General features: G+C 45.7%; 1 protein-coding gene across 1 annotated transcript in view; it reads right to left on the bottom strand.

Moving 5' to 3' along the window:
- TTLL1 (TTL family tubulin polyglutamylase complex subunit L1) overlaps window positions 1-27,512 on the bottom strand; it is a 500,816-nt gene that overhangs the window by 264,087 nt on the left and 209,217 nt on the right. The window contains exon 6 of the mRNA XM_069628218.1: window positions 9,178-9,286. Coding sequence (XP_069484319.1) covers window positions 9,178-9,286 — 109 coding nt within the window. The remainder of the gene's footprint in view (window positions 1-9,177; window positions 9,287-27,512) is intronic.

Genomic DNA, 27,512 nt, shown 5'->3' with positions numbered 1-27,512 from the left:
GGCTTGCCATGCAAAGAAACGCCAGGCTCCCTCCCTTGAGGTGTAAGGGTCATGAAAGTGATACTTGGACACCATCTATATGGCGGCGGTGTCTTGCGTACCTCATTCCACCCAGCCTTCTTTATTATTTTACCTGAACTAATGTTATGTGTGGTATGACTGAAATGTCTTCTGTAGGAATTACTTGGATATGATTGGTGTGTAAGTGAGGTAAAGCTACGTAGTACATGCAGATGTCATTTCTGTGAATGCACTTTCCCAGCATTGCAGAAATGATTAGCATGTCAGAGGGTGTGCGTTTAGCGTGGGTAAAGTTGCACATACGAATGTTTCAACATGAACAGTGAACGCAGGAATACTTGCTGCGGGCGTGCTTGAGTTGGTGTGAAAGACAGCGCCTGTAGGCCATGTAGCCAAGTAAGCCAATGTGCACTTGCTATCAGTGTGCAGATACGGTTGGTGCCACATGACTTCTGAATGCAGACACAGTTGCTACGCAAGTACTGGGAAATGATGTGAAAGATATCACTAGAGGCAAGGTTGCATTGTGAGCAGATGTCCACATGCTATAAGTGTGCAGATACGGTTGCTGCGTCGCAAGTGATTTGGTAGAGGTGCTACTGCTGAAATGAATGCCTACTGACTGCAGACACGAAAGGTGTATCAATGGCATGTGAAACGGTGGGTGCCTTGACGTGGCTTCACTGCTCACAAGACTTTCCTCCTTGTGCTAAACCCCACCCTGTCTGTCCGACTGCCTTGTGATCTGTATGTATGAGAAGTGTGAGCAAAGGTGCATGTGAATGGGCTTCAAGAGAAGCAACAGGGTGGCAGTGGGTGCTACACAGTGATTCTTGTATTCCCAGAGTACTTATTGTACAAATGATTTCCCTATTCTCACCCAGGTGACGACACCCATGCATATGAGGTCTGCCTCTCATTGGGACATCTGTAGGAACGCGGGAAAGTAGGCCATGTGTTGTTGGTGGCATGTTTCGGTCGGTTGGAAATGTCTAAAAATTGAGTTTTTTTCCCAAATTTCCGACTTTGCTGGGGCTTGTGGCTAATACATTCTGGGGCGACTGGGGCAAGTAAGACCTCTGTGGATTCCTATGGATATCCTCTTTTCAGAAATTCATGGGGTTCCTCGTTTCCCTTAGTGGCTTCAACACCCTATGCCTAAATCTGTAGGTTGCACACATGAGCAAAATACCTCAACATTTGCTCTGCCCAAAAGACTTGGGTTTACCAGTGGTTTAGCCTCTTCCCTTTGCACCCAGGTAGGTGCACCCACACATGTGAGGTACCAGTTTCGTCGGGACACCTGTGGGAAAGCAGGAATGTAGAACTTGTGTTGTTGGCAGCGTGTTTCGGTGGATGGGCAGAGGGAAATGTCTGAAAATGGTGTTTTTTTTCAACCAAATTTCGGACTTTGCCGGGGATTGAGGGTAATACATTTTGGGGTAATTCGCGCAATTCAGACCTCTGGATTCCCACGGGTGTCCTCTTTTCGGAAATGCATGGGGTTCCCGGTTTTCCTTCGTGGCTTCGACACCCTAGGCCCAAATCTGTAGGTTGTCCACATGAGCAAAATTCCTGAAAAATCTGCTCTGCCGAAAGACTTAGGGTTACCAGTGGTTTAGCCTTTTCCCTTTGCGCCCAGGTAGGTGTACCCACACATGCGAGGTACCATTTCGCCAGGACACCTGTGGGAACGCGGGAAGGTATGCCATTGTTGTGTTTGCTTGGTTTTCATTACGTTTCAACACATTTGCTGCTGCCCTTTGTCACACAATCCTTTCATTTCCCAAATGTGACCTACATTTAGTTGCTGCTTTAGGTACTATACACAGGCTTCTTTTTACCTCATTTTATTGGCATTTTCTGACAAACCCCAACATTCTCTCCCTTTTTTGTTATTTTCTCTCACCCCCTACAGCAAACTAGGATTCCTTGGTGGCATTACAACCACCAACATGTGGGGAAAAAAGGGGCCAAATTTGGCCGAGATATCTCGTGTAACACAAAAGTTACAAGGGATTGAATGGCGACATACCAAAATCACCAAATAAGGCCTTGGCATGGGGGAGGGGGAGAGAAACCCATGGCAGTTAAGGGGTTAACTGAGGTTTCTAAAGGCCGGCGACATCTCATAGTCCAAAATAAAAGTTTGTCTGTGTCCAAACCTATGCTTGCCCTCACTCTTTACAAAAATGTAATAGGAAGTCAAAAGGGAAAAATAGTGGTTTAACAGAAAATTGGAGACCAATTTTGGATTCAGGCGGTCTTCTCACCTGGGGTAGTTTGGTCGATATCACAAAAACGAGTTCAATGAAAAAGGGCTGTTCTCAAGACCTTATCCACAGAGCCCTTGCAATATTCTCCAGTACCTTCAGTGACTTTGGTTCCTTGGGGATTCCCTTTCCCAAGCTTCAACTTTTCCAAATGCAAAACACTACAAAAGAAATATAACCGTTTCTTTTTTAAGCTTCTCAGGGTTCCCAACCACAAACTTCAATCCTTTCAACACTACAAAATAATAAGTCTCCAACTTGATTAGGCCTCTCAGGGTTCCCTTCCCCAAGCTCAGGCCCCTCTCAGTTTTAAACACAAATTCAGTTCTAACAGGATGTACTTTGCTTTTCCTTCAATTCCACTTTGCTAGGCCCTTCAGGGTTCCCCTTCCCCAAGCGTAGGCCCCTTTTCGTTTCAGACATAAGTTCAATTTGTCAGGATGTACGTTTCCTTTGATACACCGTTCTTTCACAGACACTTCACTTATGGGTTACAGTCAGAGGCTTTCAAAAACGGCTGGTTCTTTGCTCCTCCTAGGCGTGACCACTCCGACCTGTAATCCCTCTCTTTATATTCCTTGTTCTTACTTTTTTTTTTTTTAAAAAATGTATTTTATTAAGGTTTTCAAAGACATTACATGCTTGGGGTACAATATAAACATCCACTTTTCACCTCCCTCCCTCCCCCGATCAAAACCTCAATCTTCATTGCAACTCCTCACTTTACCTCCCCTTCCCTCGCCCCATGGATTGGAGCCTCCTTCTGCGTTTTTCGTTATCTATTAATCAGAATGACAGTGTGTGATATAATTGTTCTTTTGATATCCGACAATGGCCTCAGCCGCTTAATTGAGGCACAGTCTGACATGGCGCTTGGGCCCGCTCGAGTGGGATTCATCTTGAATACGGGTTAGCATTTTCTGGGCGTAGTCAGCGGGGCACCCAAGTCTGGGTCTTCGATCATTATGCATTTCAATCTTCTAGGTGTTAGTTATATATTTATTCACAAATTCTCCCCATAGCAGTTCATACGGGGCAGATTTCCCATGGAGAGCTGTGGTTATCTTGTCCATTGTACAAATATGGGTAGTGACATTAATCCATTCTTTCTTTCTTGGTACAGTTGCCCCTTTCCATTGCATCACAAGGCTAGCCCGTGCTGCCAATAGGAACGGTGCTGCCACTCCCGTCATCCTTGTGAGCTCCCCTCAGAATCTTCCAATCCAAACGGTATGATGAAAGGTTCATTAACACATTGGACGCCATCCAGATCCCTAATCCAACCCAGGACTTCCCAAAATACCTTAATACGAGAGCATCTCCACCACATATGCCAGTAATCTGTCCTCTCACCACACTGACCACACTGACGCCAGCAAAGGGGACTGGCCGACTGGAACATCTTAGATAATCTATTCGGGTCATATTGCCACCTGTGAAGAAGCTAAATGGCATGCAGTTTGTACTGGCTCGCTATCGATATTTGCGAAGTTCCTTTGCATATTTTCCCCCACGTCGGGATTTATTTCTGATCCGATGTCCCTTTCTCATTTGAGCCTTAGAGTTTCAGTGGACTCCTTCCCTGCGCCTATCAAAGCCCTGTACATTGGGAGATCAGGCCCTTAGAGTCTCTCCTTTTGTCTAGAAGCTCTTCGAAGGGGGTTAGGTGCCTCTGGACCTTTCCATTTGTCCCTCATAAAGATCCCTTTAAGTTGAAGGAATGGAAAGACTGATAGGGGGCCGATCCCGAGTGCCTCCTCGAGGTCAGCAATTGTAACAAAAGTGCCCTCCTTCCAGAGTTGACCCACTCTCGAGAGACCTGCTTCGAACCAAGGTTGAAATCTTTCATGATTAGGGATGTCTTCCCGGACCCCGAGAGTCTATACGTGGCTCAATGGAGATGGCCATGAGGTGATCCCCTGCATGTTAACTCCTCCCCGCCAGATTTCCCATATGGTACCAATATTGGATGGTCCCTAATTCTAATTATGAGCTTACTTCTCAGAACCCACAGCGATTCCGCGACCGTGGCTGGGGATAGATTGAAGTTGTCCAAGTCTATCCATTGAAGTCCTCTCTGTTCTCTGAGATGGGGGATAAGAACCCTTAGCTGGGCAGCCTCGTAAAATTTTTGTTGGTCCAGTATCCCCACACCACCCCTATCTTTGGGCAAAGTTAGGACTTCGTATGACACTCTTGCCTTCTTTCCTAGCCACAGGAATCTCAGGATTGCCTTCTTTACCTCACTAAAGAAGGGCTAGGGAAGGCGAATCGGGAGCATCTGGAATGGGTACAAGAATCTGGGCAGACACCATCTTCACAGCGTTAAGGCTCCCAAGCCAGGATATAGTGCGTTTTGCCCCTTTGCCTGAAAGCTCGACAGAAAAGAGGGGGAAAGTTGGCAACATATAGAGTGTCTAGCTCTCTCGTTAGATGTATCCCCAGATAGCGAAGGGTGTCGCCTCGAATCATTAGGCCCAGTGGGGGAAATCTGCTGGTTTCCCCCAGGTCGGGGTTCAGTGGCGGAAATTAAATTGACTTGGCCGTGTTGATCTTAAGGCCAGCTAGTGTCCCATAATGTTCAATCAGGTGGATCACCCTAAGTTTGGATGTCAGGGGGTTCTGTACCTGTAACAGCAGGTCATCCGCGTATAAGGCTACTTTGTACTCTTTCCCGCCCACCTTAATTCCCTCCACCTGTTGGTCTCTAAGTTTTTGAGCCAGGGCCTCAAGAGAGAGAGCAAACAATATCGCTGAGAGGGGGCAACCCTGCCGTGTTCCTCTACCCAGTTCAACCATCGTGAGTGATCACCATTAACAGCTACTGACACCTTGGAGGAAGTATATACTGCCCTTAATCCCCTTCAAAACCTTGCACCCAGTCTCACTTTGCCCAGGACCGCTTCCACGAAACCCCATTCCACCCTATCGAATGCCTTTTCCACGTCCACAGAGAGGAGGACCGTGTCCTCTGTCATGCTCGGTGACTCGTGGATCAGGTGTAGCGTCTTCCGCATTGTGTCTGCACCCTGCCACCCCATTATAAACCCGACCTGGTCCAAGTGTATCAAACGTTTCATGTATATTTCAAGCCTCGCTGGGAGTACCCTTGAAAACATTTTGGCGTTGATGTTTAGTAGTGCTATGGTAGGATCCACACTTTTTGGGGTCCCTGCCGTCCTTGGGGATCACTGTGAAAAGAGTCAGGAGCCACACTTGTCTCAAGAATATCACTGAACAGCTCCACCAGGAAGAGGAAAGATGAAAGACTTATAAAAACCTGCAGTGTAATCGTCCTCCCCCAGGGGTTTCCATAGCGGTAGCCTCTTCACGGCCCTCTCGATCTCCTCCGCAGTAATTGGGGCATCGAGTTCGTCAGCTTCCTCGCGGGAAAGATTTGGCATTTGCATGTTCTCTATGTATTTGTCTATTTTCGCCCGCTCTTGATAGGTCTCAGATTTATTTAGGGTTTCCTAGAAGGTCATGAATGCCTCTGGAATACCTCCTGTCCTTGAGTTCTGAGCACCCTCCGTCCCCTCTATGAACGCCACCAATCTCTCAGCGTGCTGTCGCCATAGTCTGGTGTCCAACAGTGCCTCCGCCTAATCCCCCTTCTCATAGAACTTGTGTTTGATAAGCTGTAGCTTCCGAACTATCTGACCTTCTAAAGTTTGGAGCTCCTCCTTCTCACGTTTGGCTTCCTGCACCTTGTTCTCCCTCTCCTCCGTGGCGTCCCATGTCGCTCTATCCCTTGTTCTTACTTTTAGACCTTTCACCTTCAGGTGCTTCATGCACCCATTTCTTGTTTACTTGGCTTTTTCCTCATGCACACTTGCACCTTTTCTTTTCTATCTTATTGTGCCTCTTGCGCACCTCACATACTTTCTTTTCCTTTAACGTGCACTCTTGCACCTGCTTTTCCTTTAACGTGCACTCTTGCACCTGCTTTTCCTTTAACGTGCACTCCTGCAACTGTCTTATTTCCAGTGCTTCCGGCACGCTTAACACAATGTCCTCTCTTTATTGTTTCTTCTTTCGATTTCTCTTCTTCCGCTTTACACTTTGTCTTTTACACACTTTTTCCTTCTTTCCACTCTGTGCTGCTTTCGCACAGTGTCTTTCTCCCGCGCCGCTTCAAACAAACGCATGTTCACGAGTTTCTCTCTCGCACTCACCTGGCAGCGTGGTCCCTCCGAATCCAAGGGGGTTGAGGGCAGGGTCTCACCACCTGCCCCTCAGACACTCTTGGGATCGGCACACGACCCAAGGGAACAAGCAGTTTACCAACCGCCACCAGCAGGATACAGGCTGCCTTACTCTGGCTCCTTGGAGGCACGGCTCCCTATCCTTGCTGCACCCCCTCACAAACACCGGGCCAGCATCTCGGCACGCTGTTCTCCTCCAAGCTTTCACTCCTGCTGCTCTCTGCTCCTCTGGTCTGGACAGCATCACCACCTCGCTCGCCTCCTTGTGAAAAACCACACCTTTTAAAGTTGAAAAAACAGTCTAGTGGAGTCCGGTGTAAACTGTCATTGTTATATGACTGACTATTAGTGGGACAACTTGAGTCCTTCCTATAGTAGGTTTCCCTTTTTTTCCCCCCCATGTTGGGTAATCTTTAGTGCTCTTAGGTTCCTCCTCCTCCTCGTCTCAATATTTGTTGGAAATGGGGAGGAGGAGATGGGGTGAGATTGAAAATACCCCATGAAGACTGAGGGAGAGTAGGATGGGGTATGTTTGGGACTGGGGGAATACCATGTCTCACCCTTGGATATCCTCCTCCCAATCCCTCGTGACCCACCACTCAGGTGATCCTCCCTCGCTTGTCCACCCCCAAAAGCGATGGCTCTTCCCTGGCCACCTGAATGGAAGATCCCGAAGGAGTAGGTGGGAGAATACTGTCAGGTTTCTCACAACAGTAAGATCCATTCAAAGCAACTGGAGGTTGCATTTCAGTGGCTTCGAAATATTTATCATACAGAAACCATATATAGAGCGAGTGCAGTTCATTACTTAAGGGCAACACAAGAGCTAAGTTTAAGTGCTAGGTTTTAAGTGCCCTTGGGAGCACTTAAGCTGCTTCTTGAGTCTCGTCTTTACGTTGATCTGCTGACAGGCACTGGGCATTATTGTGGCTTCTGTTCTGGCCATGGGTCCCCAATCACTAGCTTCAGAGTCAACTGTCTGACTTCCTTTAATTAGGGGAGTGTAAGGATGAGATAGAAGAATAAGGTAAAATTAAATGGTTTATTTAATCTTGCCTTTTTCCAGTAGGCAAAACCAACACACGGCCTGCATCATTCACTCCTTACATTTCATGCAGCCGCACACAACAATCTATACACACGCTCATATCTACATGCGCTCACAAGCAACCAACATCGACAACTCCAAGCCACTACAGGCTGGTTAATACTTGATTCTCCTAAAATGCTGTCTGGAGGGATCCATTTGGAAGGCGGCTGGGGATCCATAATCACTGGAACGGATTAATACAAAACCTGCATTTTGTCAGTGGTAAAACTTAATTAATTTGAAAAGGGAAATATAAGATTTTGATTGGACTGGTGCCTGAAAGCACATAGTAAAAGGGAAACAGAAACTCTAAAGAAAAATGCATGAATAATATCTGGTTCCATGTGTTAAAAATCACAGCAAAAATGGCTGTTGACACAAAATAACGCAGCAAAAAGGCTGTGGTTTTGCTACAGCAATCCATGTAAAGGGGGACACCGATGCAACCCCTGGACCCATTATACCATTGAAGGGAAGCGGGGGACATCCCCACAACCGCTGCTCCCCTTACATGGTATCACGGGGTACACCTTTACGGGTCAAACAACTGCATTTTGGCCGCAATCATTTTGTATAGGCGACATTTTTGCCACGATTTTATCACTGCATACCTAATATCTATATGCTGTGGGAATCTAAACATACTAATGGCCGTCGCTCCCAGAATGCAATAAGTCACCGGTAGGGACATAAGATCATACTAAGGCCTTAGGTTCATTTCATCAGGATGATGCAGGTTTGGCAGGAGAGATGCAGCTAAGGTCTAAGTTGGTGATTTATTTTTACATTTGTTTATTGGTGAAGTTATTGCAGCGTCATTACACAAGTTACACAATCAGTAATCTGAGTTGGTGATAATAATAATCCTACTTTGTCTCTTTCATGCCCACTCTCTTGTTAATGATCACCAGTAACAGTGGATGCTGTAAGGAAGGCATGGTATCAATAGTAAGACAGACACGTGACCACAGTTCAAGGGTGTTTATTGAACTTCAACAAGGGTATGATAAACGCCTACCTAATCCTATATCTACAGATGGGAGCAAGCTACGACCATCAAATAATAATAATGCATTCCTAGTGGAGTCTCGTCAAAATAAAAGGGCCTATACTAAAACACCTATTGTCTAAAGTTGGAGCAAAGCTAACTCTTTGATTTAATGCACCAGAGTCCCACAAAGTCCACTGACAGAGAACTATTACTAAGGCTTTGCTAACATGGTGCTAATGGGGGTGTTGCTTAAATTCCATTGTTGATTGGCTCATCTTTCTTATAGTTTGTTTTAATTATTTTTGTTCACTATTTCTCCCACAAGGGAGAATAGTTGATTGAAGATGTCCACCCACCAAGAAGAGATAAAGGCAATGGTGAAATGGTTTATAATGTGAAAAAGTTGCAAGGACACTGGGAAAGTTGAATACAAATGTAATGACTAATTGCCCCCTAGCTGCAGGCATATCTGGAAAGAAAATGTAAAATGTAGGGACTTGTCCCTTATCTCATAAGTCACTGAATAACAAGTGGTATGACTTTGTAGTATGAACTATAAAAGGTATTCATCGTGCCCTGATGGAAGGCAACACTTACCCCATGCTTCTGGATGGCGACATTGGTGAGATGTACAAACATGTTATCCAGTTCACTTGTGCTTGGCGTGTATTTCACTGTGCAAAAACGGCAAAATCCAAGTTTGTACCTTAAAAGCATGAACATAAACCAAGAAAAACTGTTGAACATATAAAACACTTCATATAAAATACATACTAAATACCTCATATAGCAAAGTACATCTGATCCCTGGATTATTGCAAGACTTTCCCTTTCTAATCTATAGCCAATGGCAAACATCTGTCGTTCAGGTTTCAGACATCCCACCTACACCACCCAATTAACTTTTTAAAGGCACAACTATCCAAATTCATTAGAAGGCACAGTAGTTAAAGCCCCTTATCTTTGTCATGGTACTTCATGCTCTTCTTAGGATAGTCCTCTCATCCCTCGGTACGCTCCCAGATAGCCTGAAAAGAGGGGTTGTATGCTCACTCCTAAAATAAAACCCACACCCTGAACCAAGAAGACCTAGCAAACTGCTGACTGATCACAAGCTTCCTGTTTATCAGCAAAGTCAGTCATCTAGAAGATAGTTGCTAACCAACTGCTTACAAAATGTAGCAACTTTGTCTGCTCTGGGATTTTCAATTCAGTCCCCACCGCAGATGCAACACTGAAACAGCCACCATCCAGGTGGTCAACAAAGCCCTTCCAAGTATCGACAAAGGAGACTTGTGCCTGCTAGTCCTTCTGGACCTCTCAAATGCATTTGACACGGTTGACCATCACACACTACTCACCCTTCTTGTACACAGGATGGGCTTCTATTGCACCATTCTGAAACTTGGTGCATTTCGGTCATGCATGTCAGGCATTCTTTCTCTTAACTATGGTTTAATTTTTAGAACTTTGAGCCAGTATTTCTTGGGTGTACGAGAAACCTGAGGGTATTCTCCCAGTAAGACCTCGAGAACCCCTTATTCAGGTGGCCAGGACACAGCCATCGCTGTTGGATCCAATTCCTGGGGGTGGACCAGTGGGGGAGAATCCCCCGAGTAGGGGAACCCGGGGCTATCCAGAGGGAATACTCCAGGTGAGATGCTGTCCATCACAGGAAGGATGGTGAGGGGAATTAAATCTCTGAAGCTTTTATAAGCTATTCCCGCTCATCATCTCTTCCACCCATTGAATCTTCCTCACCCAAAGGTAACGCCAACAATCCATTCACATCTGGTAAACTTGTTACGAACCACAACTCCCAGACTTCTGCTTTCCTTGGTTCTTACCCGGATAACCCCAGATATTCTTGTCCACATTCCTCTAGTTATTCTGTCCCAAACACCCACTCTACTCGGGTTAGGCATTACCGTTCCCTTAATCCCCTTGCTTTATTTCACGATCCCAGTTATTCCTGTCTGTTTCAAGAACCCTACCAATCCCGTCCCTCCGATTGTCACTTTCCGGGCTCCCAGGCTACTTTGACAACTCACTATCATCCCCACAATCCTCCATTTTCAGGTCACAATAAGAACTACGGTCATTCTCATTTACCTTGAAAAGCCTCCAAATCCTAGCCTTCCGCGATCACTCCAAATACGAAAGCCATAATCCCATGTGACACTTCTTTCCCTTCCAGCACTGAAGGATACTTTGACACATCAACCCCCTCCCATTCAGACACAAACACCTTTACACACCGAAGACAACTGACTAATGTAAGTCCTGTCTATTTGACATATCCCAACCCCAGCATCAAGCAAAGTCAGGCAATTACCCTGAATCACACACACCTGACGGCCCTTTCCTTTCCCCACAGGGATAAAAGGTGGAAGAAGAGAGCACAGTACGAGCAAGGCGAGCACAGCAGACAGCACAAAGGCACAGCTACACAGGTGCAGCAGTTCAAGAGAAGAAGAAAGGCGGCATCAAAGAAGGTGGCAAGGAGAGAAGTGCCCTTGCCCTTTTCATCCCAGACCGGCGGAACCTTCGTGGAGGAGAGCTTAAGACCGCGAACAATAGCACAAGTGTCTTGCAGAACATGTCAACGGGACATGGGGCAGGCTTCCCTAGCCCCTGATAAGGAGGGGCTAGGGAAGCTCCTGCACCCGTGGTACAGGCCTTGACTCCAGAAATGTCAAAAGGCCCAACGGTTCATCACAGCTGGTGAGTCGAGGGGAGAATCGATAAGAACCGGACTGTGTTGAGTGAGAGAATCGCAAAGTGGCAAGTTTGTACCAAGTTCAAGGAACTGTGAATGAACTGGAAAAGTGTTAAAGGGAGATCAGCTGCAGAGGGAAACCGGCGCCACGTGGGTTCTAACTCAAGAGACACAGTGAAACTACAATTACCAGGAGGCCGTAGGAAGGGCAGCGAAATAGGTCAAAGTGGTCATACAGGGGGTTGAGCAAAATCCCTGTACAATCAAAAGACTTTGATCTACAAGCACTGTGAAAGAAAGGAAAGTGAATTCCGTAAACATGGAACTGTGTAAAAAAGAAAACATTCAAAGTAAAGAGGAGTCAGCGCCCACAAGAGGGGGAACCAGGGGAGAGCAACTTTCACCCTAATCGTGAGCCACAATGAACCAGGGGGAGGGAGGCCTACAGTCGAGAGGGGTCGTAGTCCAGCAGAGGAAGATCCAAGGGTGTAAAGTTGGCACCTCAAGATTGAGAAAAGTGAAAGCAAAATTAAGAGACGGCAAGAGTGAACCCAAAGGAGGGATGCCAGAGAAGAATGGTCCGAACCCGGCACAGGGATATCCAGAAGTGAAGCTATCACCCAAGTACTAGCAGTCAAGAGGGATCCGAGGTTGATGGAGGGAGATCCAGGGGTGAAGTTATCATCCAAAACTTTAAGTAAGAAGAGAACTGAATATAAATTGAGGAAAATAAAGAACGGTCAGCTGCCGCAAGAATCCATCACCCAATGAACCTTGGAAAGGAACTTTCATTTGTTAAAAGGAACTTCAGTTTTGTTATTTGAACATGTCATGTCCCCGAAGGTAAGAGACTTTCAAGTAACAGGAGACTTGGCCATCGACAGCCCTGATAGCTGAAAACGCGAGAGTGTGTCCTGAGAGCTGCCATTTGAACTGTTGTCTCATGTTGGAGAATCCCGAGACTGTACTGTGCTCCAAGATCTCATCTTACTCCGTGTTCAAAACGTGGGGAAGGGAGACCCAGGCTACCGCATCCTGACATATTATTTGAAAACATTCTTTCTTTTCTTGAGAACTAGCCCGCACTCATTTTTGTATTAGTTGTAAGGTTTGGCAATAGGTTTTAGTATAGGCCTTTTTTATTTTGACAACGCTACTAGGACTGCGTTACTTTTTATTTTATGGTCGACGCTTGCTCCCATCTTAGATTTAGGTTTAGAATAGGCGTTTTTCAAACCTGCATACAGAATTCATTGTTCAATAAACACCCTTGAACTGTGATCACTTGTGTCCGTCTTACTTGCTGTCACCATGAGTTCCTCACAGGTGACACAGATGGAGTCAGCCTTCCATTTTAGGAGGACAGATTATTTGCCTGAAGTAAGGATTGCATTCTAAAATGCATTGCCAAGTCTGCTTCTGCGTCACAACATATGGAATTTGTGTATCATTAAAGCTTTCAATTTTGGATGTGTCAGGTGGATTATACCTTTAATATAAAATCAAGACTGGGTGAGGAACCTTTTAACAATGAACACTCTTAAAAGGTAGACCTCAGCGCCCTTATGCTTATTGAAAAAGTAATAGTTGTCGCATGAGCTTGGTAACATCGGAGTTTAATGGTTCCTCAACTCTGTTTTGGGAAAAGCATGTAAACTTCTTGTTACACTTTTTGCATTCATGCGCAAAATGGTCAAAGAAAAACTCCACTCAATGAGGTTGTAGTTATAACGCGGTGTATTATGTGAACAGTTGCCCTATAGTGATGACACGTGTTTCGACGGACGCAGCCGTCTTTTTCAAATCAGGGCTGAATTAGGTTACAAAATTAAATGTATACATTGACATGCATCAAGGAATGAAACAACAATCAAGTGGGTAGGTTGCATGTGAACACAGACATCAAGGAGGGGAGTAGAGGAGGATTGTTTAGGGTGAAAACAACATATATTGTTGCATATGTAGAGATAAGGGGGGGAAGAAAAAATGGAAAAGAAAAAGAAGAGTACAATAAGTTAATTTGTCCAATGAGTCATGCTTCTTAAAAAATAAAAAAACAAAAACAAACTCCACATATATCAGATGGACTGAGAAATTAAAAGGAAATGTTCTTACCAAATAATATTGAATTGTAATATGGAGCACAGCTTTTCGGCAAAAGAACTAATAAGTCATGGGTTCAATCCCAACCTGTTGAGTAAACTTGTAAAAATTAATCTTGTGTTCAGTTAACTAACACTTCATAGTTGTATTACCTGGGGTGCTACTTTTGTAATATGTTAGGCGGAATCCTGGTGACCCCAACTAAGATTATTGTTCTTTGTGTATCTTGTATCTCTACAAGATTTCTGATCAAACATGCCGGTGTGATAAGCAGCTTGATTTTTCATCATTAAAATTGGTCTTCTGTTACTTAAAACTAATTTATATTTTGCATGCTTCCTAGTAATTTCTAGTTCAGAGGTGCGACTACATTAAGTATAAGGTCACATCTATCACAAATCTTTGTGTGAGTAGGTTGATTCTCAAACTGGAGCGAGGATTGCACATTTCTAAGCTTTGCACAGCGTTCTTACATTGTCAATAGATTGTGTGATTCATTATATTTTGTGATTTACGGAGAGCCTATGGGGGGCTAAGCGTGCCGTGAAGGCTTTGCGTGTATTCATAATCTTATTCTTTGCGTACCTCTGTCATTCAGTTTTCAGCTCCGTACAAATCTGTCCGTGTTCGTGTGCGGACCAAAAATGGTGGCCTTAACTATTGTTGTTGCCGTTTCCTAGGTGACCGTGTTAGTCCTATTACAGTTTCTATTCCAGCCGCCATCTTTTGGGCTGGTGTCACTGAAAGTATACTTTCCTACGGAGATTGAGCCCATACTATTGTGTTTAAGGGTGCAAATATATGTGTTATACACCATATGTGTGTACATGTTGGTTAATATCCGAAAAAAATATATATTTGCATCTTAAGCGGCCCGTTCGAACATCTGATGTATGTTGAGTCTACACTAAAAATAAAAAGTGTGCAAGTGTTTACTGTTACCATGGCAATCACTAGTGTTGGTTGCAGATTTTTGTTATATTACCTGCTAATGCCGAAAAGACACTTTTTAAAGGGGAAAATCATACATTTTCTTAGCACCAGATTTCTGTTACCATTGAATATGCCTTATTGTTCTATAACGAAGAGTAATGATGTATACCCTAGATACCGTTCCTGCACTTAGGAGGTTAGCCAAAATACTTTAAGAAGTTGTAACAGATTAGCATCATGTAAAGAAACCCACATACACTAACGTAAGCATAGGAACTTTTTGTTTCATAAGAAAGAGGACATCTCATTGTCAGAGTTGAGGCCTCTTTCCACTGTCCGGAAGCGAAAGATTAATTTGGCTTCCTCTTGTCTCAGTTTCAATTCTTGATCTCCTCCTCTGGGTCCAAGGGTTACTCTTTTTAGTCCCAAATATCTGATGTCTTTTTTTACTGCTTAATTGGTGGTATTTTTGCCAGTGAGATGCCAGTGGTAGGTTAACGTTCTGACTTCCGATACTTGACATGTGTTCCCAAATTCCGACTCCCATTTCTCTGATTGTACTTCCAATGTACATTTTTTTGCATTGGCAAATAATAGCATAGATTACAAATTTAGTTTTGCAGTTTATAAAGCAAGTAATTTTGTACTTTGTACCAAATTTGTCTTCAAACACTTCTGTATTACCCATTGCATACTAGCACATGGAGCACGAAGTACATTTCCTAAAGCCCACGGGTAAATTTGGTAACCATGTTGCTGTTTTTGAGCATTTCTCTTCTGGTAGCATCGAAGGAATAAGAATGTTCTTCAGCGTTCTTGCTCTTTTAAATGTCACTGAAGGGCTGTCTTCTATGAAATCTTTGATGCGAGGATCTAGTTTCAATAGGTGCCAATTCTTTTTTTTTAGGATCTTCCGTAACGTTACATTGTTGGCACAGTATGTGGCAATAAACCGTATTCATTCCAGCTGACCATCTGTCTGCTTGTTAGGAGTCAGGGTGCTCTCTCCGTTTAGTTCCCTTGCTTGGTCACGTGCTATTGTAATGTTTTTTCTGGCATACCCTCTGGCTAAAAATCATGTTGAGAGTAGCTTACATTACTCATCAAAGGCTACTTTTGTCATGCAAAAAGTGTAACAAGAAGTTTACGTGGATTACTCTTTTTGAATCAGATTGGCTATCCATAACTATCCCGTGAGCACACAGTGTTAGGGGAGTTTTCCTAAAGTCCGACTGGCAGCAAGACTTTTAGTAAGCTATCCCAGTGGTTTGTAGATCCCCAACTCTTAGTATCAGTCTGTACTAACTCAGGGCCTTGGTAGAGTGGCAGACCAGTCAAGTTTATCTTGAGAGGCAGATGTTAGCTGTAGGTAAGTCCTCTGAATCTTAGATAGGCGCAACAAAGAAGCACTTACACGTATATTTATATAAAAGATGAACAAGTTACTTACCAACTGTAACGTTCTTTCCACTTCATGTTCCTCCCACGTATTAATTATCTTTGATCAATCCACTTCCAGCTTGCTGGCCTTGGAAACATTATTCACAGTAGAGGGTGCTGCGTTTCGACGTCCCTCGAGTCGGTGTCCCTAAAAGGCCTCTGTATCGGCACCGACGTCACCATAGGTATAAATAGTCTCGCGCAGCGTCCGTTATTCGGTTCCGTTTTGAGGTGCTATTTTTGCCTTGTATGAGATGGTTAGTACCCTTGAAAGAGCGTAGTGTGCAACTACAAGGGAAGTTGTACTGCAGGGAAGGGTGGGAGGGGAGATCAGGAATACGTGGGAGGAACATCCAGTCGAAAGAACTTTACAGTTGGTAAGTAACTTGTTCTTTGAATGGATTGTGTCCTCCCACGTATTCCTTATCTTTGATAGACTCCCAAAGCAGTAATGTGTATAGGAGGCGGGAGTAAAACGTAATGATCTCTTTAAAGGTGCACAGAGTGCAACACAGCTTTCCCAAATTTAGTCTCCTGTCTAGTGGACGAATCTAGACTGTACAATTTGGTGAAAGTATGTGCGGACGACTATGTGGCAGTCGCACATATGTCTTTAATTGGAACTCCTCTTTGGAGAGCTGAAGAGGCTGCGATACCCCTGGTTGAATGAGCCCTGAGTTATTGAGGAGGCTCTTTCCCTGCCAATTTATAGCTCTATATGATAGATAGTATTATACATCTTGAAATAGTCTGTTTTGAGATAGGTAGACCTAATTTATGCCCTGCATACCCCACAAACAGCTGATCTACTTGTCTAATCCTTGCAAGTCTGTTAATATAAAAACTCAAGGCACGCTTTGGATCCAGCCTGTGCAATCTCTCGTCCTCTTTCCCTGGATGGGGAGGAGGGTAAAACTAAGGTAAGGTTATTTTTTGTGTGATGTGGAATTCTGAGACCACCTTTGGGAGGAAATCTGGCTTCACTTGAAGAACTATCTCTATGTGACAAACCGTATGAGGAAGTTTGCAAGATAAAGCTTGTAATTCACTATCTTCTAGCAGAAGTTAAAGCCACTACGAAGACTGTTTTAGGAGTGAGAAACCTTAATGGACAGGAATGAAGAGGTTCAAATGGGATACCCATTAGAAATGTTAAGACTAGGTTTAAATCCCACAGGGGAACTTGAAAAGGAGTTAGGGGAAAGACATTAGTCAAACCTTTCAGAAATTGAATGACTATGGGCAACTTCAAATATGAAGGCTCCTCAGCTGTGCGCTTAAAGATGGACAGCGTGGTGAGGTAACCCTTGATTGTGCCAACTTGAAGGCTTGAATTTGCCAAATATAGCAGGAAGGATAACACCATCGGTGTACTACATGAAAAAGGATCAATATTCTTATCTCTACACCAGCAGCAGAATGTGTTCCAATGGCAATGGTATAAAGATTTTGTTGCTGGCCTCCTGGCTGAAAGCAACACCTCCATTATGTAATCCAGGAGGTCCCAATCCTTGCATCTCAACCTTTCAGAAGCCAAGCGTGAAGGTTGAGGGTCCTGATATCCGGATGGAGAACCCGACTTCCCTGCTGCGAGAGAAGATCCTCTCTTTGTGGAAGACGAATCGGAGGACAGATGGACATGTCTAGAAGATCTGGATACCACGTTCTCCTGGCCCAATCCGGGGCAATTAGGGTCATGGGTTTACGGAATCTCCTCAACCTTCTGATCACTTGAGGAATGACGGGGACTGGAGGAAACGCATACAGAAGTGGAAACTCCCAGTCCACCACGAACGCGTCCCCTAGAGCTCCTCTCGGGGGAAATTCCCTTGAGCAATACTGATCGCACATCCGGTTGACAGTGGTGGCGACCAGATTCACTTGAGGGGTTCCCCAAAGGGCGAAGATCTCTTGAAGGACTTCCTGAGATAGTTCCCACTCGTGGGAGACTGTGTTCTGCCTGCTCAAAGTGTCCGCCATCGAGTTCTTCTCTCCAGCTAGGTGAACTGCTGATAGAGAGATTCCTTCTATGAATTGCCCAGAACCAGAGCTGCACTGCCTCTCTGCACAGTGGCAGTGACCATACGCCTCCTCTTTTGTTGAGGTAGTGCATGGCCACAGTGTTGTCTGTCATTATCAGGACATTTTTTTCCCTGTACTTATGGCAGGAAAGCTTCCAGTGCTAGCCTGATTGCTCTAATAGGTTGATGTGTAGTCTGGACTCTGATGAGACCAACGACCGCTGATGGTCAAGTTGTTGGCATGGGCTCCCCACCCCGTGAGTGAAGCGTCCGTGACTATTATCTCCGGCCATGGTTGCAAAAACTGTTCTCCTTTCAAGATGTTCTCCCGACATGCCCACCACTGAAGGCCTCGTGCTACTCTGTCCGGGATTTGTAGGAGATCTGACATTCTCCCCGAGAATTGTGACCACTGGGTCCTTAGCGCCCATTGGGGGGGACCTCATTCTCAGGCGAGCCTCTGGCACTAGAAAAATGCAGGATGCCATGAGGCTGAGCAATCTCAAAATTGAAGGCTGGTAGACGTTGGACATTATGAAACCTGGTGAGCATCTGTAGAATATCTTGAGCCCTCACCTCTGGTGGCAAGGCTTTTCCCAGGGATGTGTCCAGGACTGCTCCAATGGACTTGAGACTGATGGTATCATCTGTGAATTCTTTAAGTTGAGGGAGAAGCCCAGCTTGTGGAGGAAGTGGCAAACATAATTTAGGTGGACCTGAACTTGTTCCGGGGAGACAACTCTGATCAACCAGTCGTCCAGGTAGGGGTAAACATGAATCCCTTCCCTCCTTAGACTTGCTGCCACAACAGCCATTAGCTTGGTGAAGACCCTCGGGGCGGAGGTCAGCCCAAATGGCAGAACCCGAAGTTGATAATGAGAGCTGCCAATGGGGAACCTAAGGTACTTCCTGTGCTTGTGATGGATTGGCACATGAAAGTAAGCATCCTGAAGGTCCAGAGATACCAATCAATCCTGAAACTGGAGGGCCTGAAGGATCTGAGAAAGGGTTACCATCTCGAACTTGTCTTTCCTGAGGAATTTGTTCGATTCTCGCAAGTCCAAGATGGGTCTCAATCCTCTGTCTTTCTTTGGTATTAGAAAGTAGGGGGAATACCAACCCTCGTTCCTCTCCGCTGCAGGTACCGGTTCCATGGCACCTTTCTCTAGCAGGTCGGATATCTCCTGCATAAGGAGCGGGTCTGGAAGCTTCAAAGAGTTGTTCCCCGGTGGATGACTCTGAGGAGTGTGTAGGAAAGGTAGGCAGTAACCTTGCGGTACGGTTTCCAATGCCCAAGCATCTGACGTAATAGCCTGCCATTCTGTCAGATGTTGAGTTAACCTGCTTCCTAATGGTGTCTTGTGTGGGGAGACCTCAGAGGGGATAGAAGCGGCTCACGCAGCTGCTGAGGGTAAAGCAGCACCTGCTGATGCTGGCTTGGTACCTTTGACCGGTCCACGCCGGGTGAATCGTTTCTGGCCCCTTTGAGCTGGCTGCTCTCCGTTTATTCCGAATGCGGAGTAAAAATGAAAGGGCTTCCCCTTCCAGGATGTACCTGTGGGGCGGTTTGGAGTTTGACGAATTCCAACCCAAAGTGATTTTGCTGCCGCCTTTGAGGTCTGCAATTTCTCCAGACTGTCATCAGCTTTCTTGCCAAATAAAGAGGTGCCGTCAAAGGGCATATTCAGAAGCCTGGCTTGTACATCAGGAGCAACCACCCAAATCTGCGGATTGTGGTTCTCGCCACCATGGCTCTGCTGATGCCGTCAGCCGAGTTGAGACCTGTTTGGAGGGACTCACACATTGCATCCTTCCCATCCTTGATATTCAAGAATGCGTCTTGTTCCTCCCCTTTCCGGATACGGTCAGCCGCTGATGAAGCGCACTCCCAAAGGGTGTGGCTAAATCTCGCTAGTGTACAAGTGGTGTTACTTAAGTGCCATGCTGCATGCTGAAAAGATCTTTTTCGACATGGTATCAAATCTTTTGTCGTCTCCATCTTGTGGTATAGTGGGGTATACCGACTTACTACTTGACAATGTCGCTGCCTGCACTACAAAACTCTGGGGTTGGGTGCTTACTTAAATATTCAGGGTCTGAGGCCGACACTATGTACTTCGCAGACATTTTATTTACTGCAGAGATAACCTCCAGTGTTTCCCAATTTGCAGCTATTTTTCTCTGCAATGCTGCATGAAAAGGTACTATAGGGTCTTCTTGAGGCCCTTTATCTAAGATGTCTGTTAGATCAACTTGTTGGAAAGAGGGTGTAGGTGTTGTCCACCCCATACATTCTGTAATTCTTGCCATAATGGCTCTGTAAGGCATTTCTGCATGCTCTCCAGGTTCTGGTCTGGCATATTCCGCCTCTGGAGAGGTATCTATGCCACTGGCATCTTGTAAGGATTCTTGAAGATCTCTCAATCTAGTCCCCTCAGAAATTAGCTCCTCTGGAATAGGCACTCCTGTTGTTTGTAAACCAAATGGTCTCTCATTATCAGAGTCCTCTCCTTCCTCATAGAGGATAAAGCTCCAAAATAGTCAGAACTTGTATAAGGGGTAAAACCCATTTCTAGAGAAGAGGGTGCCAAATTGGTGGACACTGCTTGGGAAAAAGTTGTAGTTGTCGATGCAGACGTCATAGGTCTCGACAAACCTACAAATGTCGTAGAAATAATCAAAAAAGGCCTCAATGTCGTTGAGAGAATCGGGATTCTACTCTGTGTCATCGATACTGTCAACGCCACTTTCGACGCCTTGGCCGGGACCTTCGACACCTCTAGTGCCGATTGGGCCCGAGTCTTAGAGGTCCTCTCTTTCATCGGGGGTCGACGACAGCGTCTATGGTGGTGTCAATGACACAGACTTGTGCGTCGAAGGTACCTTCGATGATGGCGTCGATGTCTTTACTCGAGGGTTCGGGACGCTCTCGAGGGTTTATGTTTGCCAGGTTCGACGACTCACAGCACTTTTGTTTTTCGGGTCTTTCACCCGGGGTATCTCCGAGGGGGTCAAGGCCGTGTTCTCAAAGACCCCAAGCATTTTCTTGCGAAATTTCTCCCACCAAGGTGGAGAGCCGCGTTTAGTGGGGCAGGTAACCCTTTCTGGGGAATTAGAGGATGAAGAGGAAGGAGATTTATGACGCCTCTTCTTAGAATGTCTCAATCTCAAAGAGTGCCGAGAACCGCTTACAGATCTTGATCGGGAATGTTTCTTTAGATGGTGAGGAGACTAATGTCTCGACTCAGCCGAGGACAATTTCGAAGGGGTAGAAGATTTAACGGCCTTATCTCTTTCTAGATTCCCCCTACGCTCCTTCAAGGCTTCGTCGTCATAATCATACAGTCCGCACATTCCGAGCACTGGTGCTCGGATCCCAGGCACCACAAAAAGATCATGTGAGGATCTGTTAATGACATCTTTTTTCCACAATCTCGACATTTTTTGAAGCCGGATTGTGGAGTCGATGTTTCGGACGAAGATGCCATCGTAGGATAGTAAGATTTTTGAAGAATTTGTGAAGAACCGAGTGTTGCGTCTCCGAGGCTTACGAAGCGCAGAAAAACGGAACTGAGCAACGGACGCGGGACTTTTTATACCTATGGTGACGTTGGCGCCGATACAGAGGCCTTCGAGGGACACCGACTCGAGGGATGTCAACAGCGCCCTCTAATATGATTTTTTTTCCCGAGGCCAGCAAGCTGGAAGTGGATTTATAAAAGATAAGGAATACATGGGAGGACACAATCCATTCGAAATATATTTATTATATTTACACCAGAATCACTTTAAATACTTCAGAGGGTAACAGTAGAACACTTAGAAATACTAGATGATACACTTCAAAGGGCACTTTCACTTTTGTGTTTGTTCGTGGTAACATTTGTAGCAATGTTAGAAAGGGAAAAGACAAGGTTATCGTATTATCGGTAACTGTGCACTCATGCGGTTTTGAACAGGTTATACGGTAATGCATTTACTCTGCAAACACATATAGAAAAGTCACTTAAAAGGGAGGAAAATAAGTGGTTAGTGCAACGTGAGCTTAGTTCAAGGTTCTAGAGACTGTTTCTTCGCCTGGCAAGTCTTTTAAGTCCAAAAACACAACCCTAACTAAAGGCAGTTCGGCGAGGGCTTGAAGTCTTGAAAAACAGCGAATACTGAAGAGTTCCTATGGATTTCTCCCAGAGTCTAAAGTTACTGAAGCAGCAAGTTAGCAACTAACAAAGGAGACCTGAAAAATGGACACAAAAAGCGGCTTGGGTCAGAGGTAAGAAGGGTTGCCCTGGCCACCTCTATGTGCACTCCAACGCTCTGGAGCGGTTTCTTGGAATCAGGTAAGCAATACCCTTTTCCCCACAGTACCTTGAGTTTGAAGAAAGTGTTTGTGTTGGCTTCTCAGCGATGCAGCAACTCTGGACTCGACCTCCGGATTCCTTGGTCTGGTGACGAAAAGTAGGACAATGCACAGTGTCTTCCAGCAGCAGTCTCTAGGGGGGGATCTGTGGCACGACTTTCAGCAACTTCTTGGTTCACCCTGCGGTTTTGGGGCCTTTTCAGCAGCACCAACAAAGGACACGGTTCACCCGTTCAATCTTCTTCGCTTCCTGCATTCCCACACTCTGGTGTGGGGTTTCTGGGCGAGTTGGATCGGATCTCTGGAGTGTCCTTACGGACTTGGACGGATTCAGCCTTTCCACGGCAGTGCACTCAAAATGGTTAGCAGGTCTCCTGGTATTGGGGATCCGCAGCTCTGGAAACTCCTAGGACCTTGGGATATGGCACAATTCAAAGTTTGTCTTGGGACTGGTTTTTCCCACCTGACAAATGCAAGGAATCGTCCTCTTCGGAGCTTCTCTGTTGCATAGAAAACAGGGCCAGGACAACAGGGGCCACTTCATGGTCTTGCAAAGGGTCTGCTGGCATCTCTGGCTGTCTTCTTCTTTGCTTACTTCTGTTTTCTGTGGTCGACTTGCTTTACACTCCAGGAGCCTCACCTTTTATAAAGTTCTAGCACACACTCCTCTGCCATCTCCTTCAGCATTTTACAGAAAGGGGCGTTTGGCTGTCCAATCAGGACAGCCAGACCTCCTGCGGTAGCTGGTCCTATTCAGGCACTCTGGCAGACAAAGGACAGGGGAGTTTAAGACTCCTCCCCCACTTCCTGCCTTCCCAGACACTCTGGAGCCTAGGCGGGGATACCTACTGGTTCCCGCGAAAGGTAAAAAACACACACAGACCTCCTCCTCCCACAAAGGTAGAAGAAGGGCTAACAAAGAACAACCACGCTAGTAATGGCAAAAAAAGAAGGGAGGTCCCAAGTTGGTACTTGGGTTCCCCTTCTGTGCACTATCGAGGCTATGGAAATAGCCTGCAGTACAAAAAATACACAATAGTTGGTAGAACACGTCCACTGCCACTGGCCATAACTAGGTGATTATCTATTGATATTTTATTTCTATCGCGCTCGTACACAAGTGTTTCAGAGCGCGACAAGGCAAGGGAGGAGAACAGGGTAGAACAAAACAATGATCTTACTAGGCCCAGTGATGTTGAGAACATCCAAGTGCATGGGAGAGGGGAAGGGGAAAAGTGCATGGAAGGGGAGAAGTGGAAAGTGCGGAGCAAAGGAGAAACAGATAAATAATAATAAATAAATAAATAATAAAGGTAACAAAAAGTGGTAGTGCTGCCAGCAAGTGGCAAGTTCCAGTGTTTAAGGCAGCAGACAGGGTAGGTCTCATAAGTGCAGGTAGAAAAAGGGGGGGCACTGTATGGGTACAGATACAGGCCCCAGTGCAAGGGGTAGCCCGGAGGTAGTGCGGGAGGGTGGCAGGGTGAGCAGGTACCTGGGCCCAGAGGACAGAGGGTGGCCAGGTGCACGGTGCCAAGAGAGAACAGATCAGCAGGGTAGATGGGGGGTGAAGGCAGAAGCAAAGAGGAAGGTCTCTAGGTGCTTCCGGAACCGGAGATGGTTCTCCTCAGGTTTTAGAGTTGCAGGGAGGCTGTACCAGAGGGCGGCCCCAGCCGAAGACGAATCTACCCCCAGCTAGTTTCTTTGAAAAACGACTGCCCCTGAGGGAGTTAGAGGTAGAGGAGCGAAGAGCTCGAGAGGGGAGGTATTTGCAGAGGGATAGCTGAAGTTATTTTTGACCCAGGCCCCTGAAAGCCTTGTGGACAATACAGAGGGTTTTGAATTTAATCCTTGCATCTACTGGGAGCCAATGGAGAGATTTCAGAGCTAGAGAGATACGATCCCAGGGGTTGAGGCCAAGGACAAGTCTTGCAGTCCTGTTCTGGATTAGTTGCAGAGGGTGGAGAGTAGAGGCAAGTAGATTTAAAAAGAGGCGATTACAATAGTCCAACCTAGAGAAAACCAGAACTTGGGAGACAATGAGCTTCTGGGGGACGGAGAGGAAAGGCAGAGTACCTCTGAGGAGGTGCAGTAGGAAGTTTGACTTTTTAGAGACATCAGAGATGTGTGCTGAGAAGGAACTTGTGGAGTCAAAGATGACTCAGAGGTTCTTAGCCTCGCAGGTGGGGGTAGGAGGAGGGCCAAGGGAGGTCGGCCAGAGAGTGAGGGGAAAGGATGGCGACGGTGTGCCTGTGAGTAGGATCTCTGTCTTGCTGGCATTCAAAGATCATTGGCGGCACACCAATCTTGAAAAGCAGTTAGGCAATCAGAGATGGGAGAGGAGGTGGCCGAGGGAAGCTTGAAAATGAGTTGAGTGTCATCAGCGTAGCACTGGAAATTTGAGCAGAAAATGGTAATGCAGTGGGCGAGAGTTGCCAGGTATTGGTTGAAAAGCCAGGGCGAGAGGTTACAGCCCTGGGGAATACCACAGGTAGAGAGGAAGATAGATGATAGGAAGGGCCCAAGTTGGACCTGGGAGGGTCGATCAGAGAGGAAAGAGGTCGGCCAGGCCAGAGCCTGATCAGTGATACCCAGGTTATCACAGAGACGTTTGACCAGGATGGTATGGTTGACCGTGTCGAAGGCAGAAGGGAGATCGAGTAGGATGAGGACAGACAGAATGGTAGAATCAAGGTAGGAGAGCAGGAGTCACAGGAGAAGAGAGATAAGGGGGATACTAAGTATCACTTTGGCACTCCACTGAAGGTGGTGTGTGCCAATCTCTCCACTATAGATTTTTGTGAGACACAAAGTATCTCTCCTTAAGAACTGTACTTAACTTAAGGATACAGGAAAAAGACAGTTAAAGGAGGACCCTAAGGTCCCCTGCAACACTGCCCATAAGGAGCCTGTAAGAGCTATGGAGCAGACAGATTCCATAGTACAGGTAGAAAACAAAGAATAGAGTTCCAAAAGAGAGAGCCCATAAGAGTGAATGATGGAAAAAGGATCCTCTCATTCAGGATTAAAAGAAAAAATGTCCAGAAGTCCAGCAACAAGTGCTGGGGGTCTCCCTAGGAGAGGGGATGAAGCACAATAATGATAGATCTCCCTAAGACACAGTATCAAGGTTCAACACTCTGGTCTTGGTTTTGTACTTACTATTACCTATAATGTGCCATTTGAGGTCTCTGCAGTGCTCCTATCATCTTACAAACCTACACACTGTGAGAAACCTGAGGGCGTACTTACTTCCTTTTCCCCTGCTTCCTCTACTCAGGTGGTAAGGGAAAGGCTATCTCTTTTGGATCCAGACCCTGGGGGTGGATACGCGAGGGAGGATCACCAGAGTAGAGGAGACTTGGGAAGTGGGGAGAGGGCTTCCATAGGTGAGACACGTTATCCCCCTTTCCCTATTCACAATGAACTTTCAGTCCCAGAAGCCTTTATAGGATGTGAAACCTTTCCCTTTCCTTCCTTTCAAAATGACCCTCAGAATTTCCATTGTTACACGAGAACAAGGAAGAGATCAATTAGGAGGGCACTGCCTTATTTAGGCAGGTTAAACCCAAATCCTCCTCTTATTAATACAGGGGAAAATCAGATCAATGAAGAAACAACTAGGAAGTATACCCCCTTCCATTCAGTCTTTACCTCTTTCACATACACAAACTGTCCCACAATCAGTTCCCTTTAAAGCTGGCATGAGGAAGAGGCAACTGGGAGTTATGCACACCCCCATTCATTCACAACCCTTTGGTACTGGGACAAGGAAGAAGACTGTACCATTGTTCTGGTCATGCATGTCCTGCTAATAGATTCAACTATAGTCAGGAAAGGACTTACACCTGCAAACAGTTAAGGGTCCACAGGTGTATAAAATGAGAGACTAGCATGAGATGAAGAGAAAACCGCTTGGAGAGGCCAACGCGGCTGGCAGACGTGGAGCAGGCTGGAGTGGAGCCTGTGAAAAGGACATTGAGTTGCAGAGGGTGAGAGAGGTGGATAGTGAGAGGGTCAAGTCACCTGCAGTCCCCTCTGCCATGTGTCCACAGCCAGAGCTGTGGGACACTGACGGCTCCAAACGGCTCACTTTTCAGTGAAACTTGATGTAATTTATTTTGCCACTTATGTTGTATTCCATTTCAAACACTTAATGCGTTGATGTTTGTTTTTAGTATTCATGTATGGACCTAAGTAACAACCATTTACACGTCCTGAAGAAGACCCAAGAGGGTTGAAACATTTGTTGGCGTGGCGTTTTTCAGTGATTTTTCTTGATTGGTCCGTTTCCAAATATGGTGTTTGCGTTTCATGTGCCCTTGGTTCTCAATAAATGGACCTGGCGGATTCAAGGTTTTCAGTACTTCTATTAAATGGTGTTTACTGAATATGCTTTTTGAAATGGAATTTACCTTCTTATAGATCAATTCAGATGATGTCTGTGTAGTAATCCTTTTCATTGTGATTTTGAACATAGGTTCTCTACCTGGCTATCAAGCATATTTGTAATGCACAGTTGACCGATTTTGTTAACAACATATCAAAAATCAGGAGTCAGCGCAGTCAGTGAGAATACACTTTTGAGTGTTTCTAGTTTATGTTCAGTGATAGTGAGAAGTATCCCCTTGTATTCCCACATCTGCTGCAGACCATATAATCTTCTTTTACTAAGTATCTATTGTGATCACTTAGGATTGCGCACACCAAGCACCAGGATTTCTTCTCACCTTACTCACTTTATAGTCAGGAAAGGACTTACACCTGCAAACAGTTAAGGGTCCACAGGTGTATAAAATGCGGGACCAGCATGAGAGGAACCGAAAACCGCTTGGAGAGCCCAACGCGGCTGGCAGACGTGGAGCAGGCTGGAGAGGGGCCGGTGAAAAGGACACTGAGTTGCAGAGGGGTGAGAGAGGTGGATCGTGAGAGGGTCGAGTCTCCTGCCGTCCCATGTGCCAGGTGTCCACAGCCAGAGCTGTGGGACACTGCAGCAGGGTTTGAAGGCAGCAAGCGCTGCATACCGGAGCTCCCGAAAAGCTCAAGCGGAGTGAGAAGAAACCAAGGAGGAAAAATAGAAGATGCCCGGGGAAGCGCCCATGCACCGGTGAGTGTGAGAAAGGGAACACTCATACCGGGGCGCTCCGGGCTAGAAAGGGGCATATGAAAATGCTGCATGAACTGAAACTTATGTTAATTGTGGTTGGAAACAGAATTGAGGAATTTTGAATACCGAATAAGCTGCAAAGTAACTTTAAGATTACAACAAGAATGATTGAAAGGTGAACTGTAGGAAAGATATGAAAAGTGTATGAAAATACGGCACACATGAAAGCAAAGTGAAGAGCACTTATAAATGGAG

Source organism: Ambystoma mexicanum, chromosome 12, assembly GCF_040938575.1.
Source record: "Ambystoma mexicanum isolate Mex_15411 chromosome 12, UKY_AmexF1_1, whole genome shotgun sequence".
Lineage (NCBI taxonomy): Eukaryota > Metazoa > Chordata > Amphibia > Caudata > Ambystomatidae > Ambystoma > Ambystoma mexicanum.
The sequence above is the reverse complement of the archived record's forward strand: the minus strand, read 5'-3'. Positions and strand labels throughout refer to the sequence as shown.